Source organism: Propithecus coquereli, unplaced genomic scaffold (assembly GCF_000956105.1).
Source record: "Propithecus coquereli isolate 6110/MARCELLA unplaced genomic scaffold, Pcoq_1.0 Scaffold77, whole genome shotgun sequence".
Classification (NCBI taxonomy): domain Eukaryota; kingdom Metazoa; phylum Chordata; class Mammalia; order Primates; family Indriidae; genus Propithecus; species Propithecus coquereli.
In genome coordinates this window covers 6485348-6487881 of record NW_012153840.1, presented here as the reverse complement: position 1 = coordinate 6487881, position 2534 = coordinate 6485348, and the positions used below count along the sequence as shown (strand labels likewise).

Here is a 2534-nt window from a genome sequence, read left to right as displayed (position 1 = left end):
CATTTTTTCTATATATTTTTAGTTGTCCAATTAATTTCTTTCTAATTTTAGTAGAGACGGGGTCTCGCTCTTGCTCAGGCTGGTCTCGAACTCCCGAGCTCAAACAATCCGCCCGCCTCGGCCTCCCAGAGTGCTAGGATTACAGGCATGAGCCACCACACCAGGCCCCTAAAAAAGTTTTTTACAACTGTTTTTACATACTGCTTGCCAAGTTCAAAATCTTTAAATTTGTCCACAGAAATATACTTTGCAAGCCCTCTCCGTTGCATGACTTGGCAGGACCAGCCCAATCTTTCAAGTAACATCAGACCTGGGTCCAAATCTCAGCTCTTCTCCTCCCTAAAAATGCGACCTCAGGTAAGCTACTTAACCTCCTTCCGTCTCGACTAATTCCTCTGTAACAAGAGCAGTGCCACCTACAGCGCAACCCTGTTGGGAAGATTTAGTTAAAACATGTGTATCAACAGCAGTACCTAGCATATAATATGCACTCAAATGTTAAATTCTTTCTCTTCTTCCTAAACTATTCTGCTGAGAAAAACGTTCATTTCATACCATAAAAAACAGTGGCATTATGAGAGACAAAATAAGTTTTATACATTATACTTATGTGCATAGGTACAAATAGAAAATGTTCTGACCTCTTAACTTACATACTTGAGTTCAGGATTGTGAACAGCTGGATTCAGGTCATAAAACATCCTGTGTTCACCATCAGGATGAGCTAGCATAGTCTGCACTTTTCTCCTTTTGCTTATTTACCGTATGACAATTTTTAATTATAAAAGAAAAACCAGTTGCCTAAATCTCACGGTTGTTATCAAGCTAGTGAAGGAAGATAGATCAGTTTAGGAAAATGCTCCCTGCAAAGTTGTTTCCAAGTAGCTCTCGAAACACAAAAGACACTTCTGATTATGAAGAGGCCACTTAAGTTACTGGTATTTCATCACTGGGCCAAATAAAACATTCTTTTCCTCAGAATCTTCCATAACAGACATCCCTCCCTCACCTCTTCCTCATCTCGATGAGCCAGAAAAATGCCCACAATGCACAGGGCAAACAGAGAGCTGGCCTTCTGGTCAGTTTCCCAACAATTCTGTCTCTCAACTTCTCCACACAGCGCCCGTGAAACACAAAGTCTGCCGAAATCGTCAGTTAGACATGGGTGTCCTTGGTTTTGATTTTTTGCTTCGTGTTTGCCAGAAGCTATTGCATCACCTACTTTTTTCTTCAGTCCTTAAGTAAACATCTCCTTTCATATAAAACTGACTCCACTTATTCTTCCACAATCCCTATTTGGATAATTCTCGATGTACGCTAGAGAAATGCTTTCCTCAAATCAGTGGTTCTTAAAATGCACATACATGTAATATTCTGAATAGACTTTTAGGGGTTTATGTACCCCTCAAAGCCCAACCACTATGAAAATTGCCCAGTAAAGCAACAAAGCCACCTAGGAAATGTAGAGTCTCCATTACAGTTTGTAATTACGGACACAACACGCAGAAATATTTCTAGTTGTGAGGGTCTCTCTCGCCTTCACGGAAAACGGCCGGATTCAGGAACGCCAGGTCTCCTTACCACACAGTCGGTGAAGGGACTTCTCGGAGTAGGTGTCCCGGTCACAGCCTTTGCCGATGTGGCTGGTCTCCAGCTCCACCGTGGTCCGCACGGAGGCGACTGGCTCGTCGCACGTCTCCAGGTGGATGTTTGGGAAGACCGCCAAGGCGCCCGTGCCAGGCTCATACTCGATCCTGTTGTTCCATCCTGCATTGGTCCCGCGTTCGGCACAGAGGAAGGAAGGAAATCTCACACGTTAGGTTTCTGGGGTGTATCAGCTTTAAGAACGGACGTGAGTGCAGAAGACAGAATGACGCTCACCTTGCCACCCAGGGGTGCAGGTGGGCTTAATGCTGATCTTCACCAAAACATCTTCCGTGGCTCTTTTCTTCCCGCAATCATAGGCAGTGACGGTCAGCTTATACTGATGTTCTTTCCCATAGTTTAACTTCTCTGTGTTTTTTATATAACCTTACAGAGGAAAAAAACAACAGTGAGGGCCAAAACCCATGCTGTTTTTTGTTTTGTCTTGTTTTTTAATTTTATTTCATTTAAAAAAAAGAAAAGAAAAGAAAAGAAAAAAGACAGGGTCTTGCTCTGGCTCGGGCTGGTCTCGAACTCCTGAGCTCGAGGGATCCTCCTGCCTTGGCCTCCCATAGTGCTAGGATTACAGGCATGAGCCACCTTGCCCGGCCAACCCATGCTGTTTTTACTTTTACTGTCCTACGCTGAAACACACAATGCACGTGCTTCAAACCCTGTAAATACTGACCCAGAAAGAAATCTACGCTTGAGATGCTTAACACATGACCTGTCTTACCTGAGCCTGAACACACTACTAAATCCACCTTGATGTGTTTAAACAGAAGGGATGAGTCTATATAATCCGATCTCCAATTACTCTTACAGTTCGACATTTGGTTTTACATTAATATTTAAAAGTTTACATACATATATGGGATCAAAAAGAGAAA

At 43.0% G+C, this 2534-nt stretch overlaps 1 protein-coding gene across 1 annotated transcript in view; it reads right to left on the bottom strand.

The window, feature by feature from the left end:
* The window catches only part of CLSTN1 (calsyntenin 1), an 81973-nt gene that overhangs the window by 13917 nt on the left and 65522 nt on the right, over nt 1-2534 (bottom strand). Inside the window, exons 6-7 of the mRNA XM_012662503.1 lie at nt 1882-2031; nt 1582-1767 (exon numbers count right to left, since the gene is read on the bottom strand). Of these exons, the coding sequence (XP_012517957.1) occupies nt 1582-1767; nt 1882-2031 (336 nt within the window). The remainder of the gene's footprint in view (nt 1-1581; nt 1768-1881; nt 2032-2534) is intronic.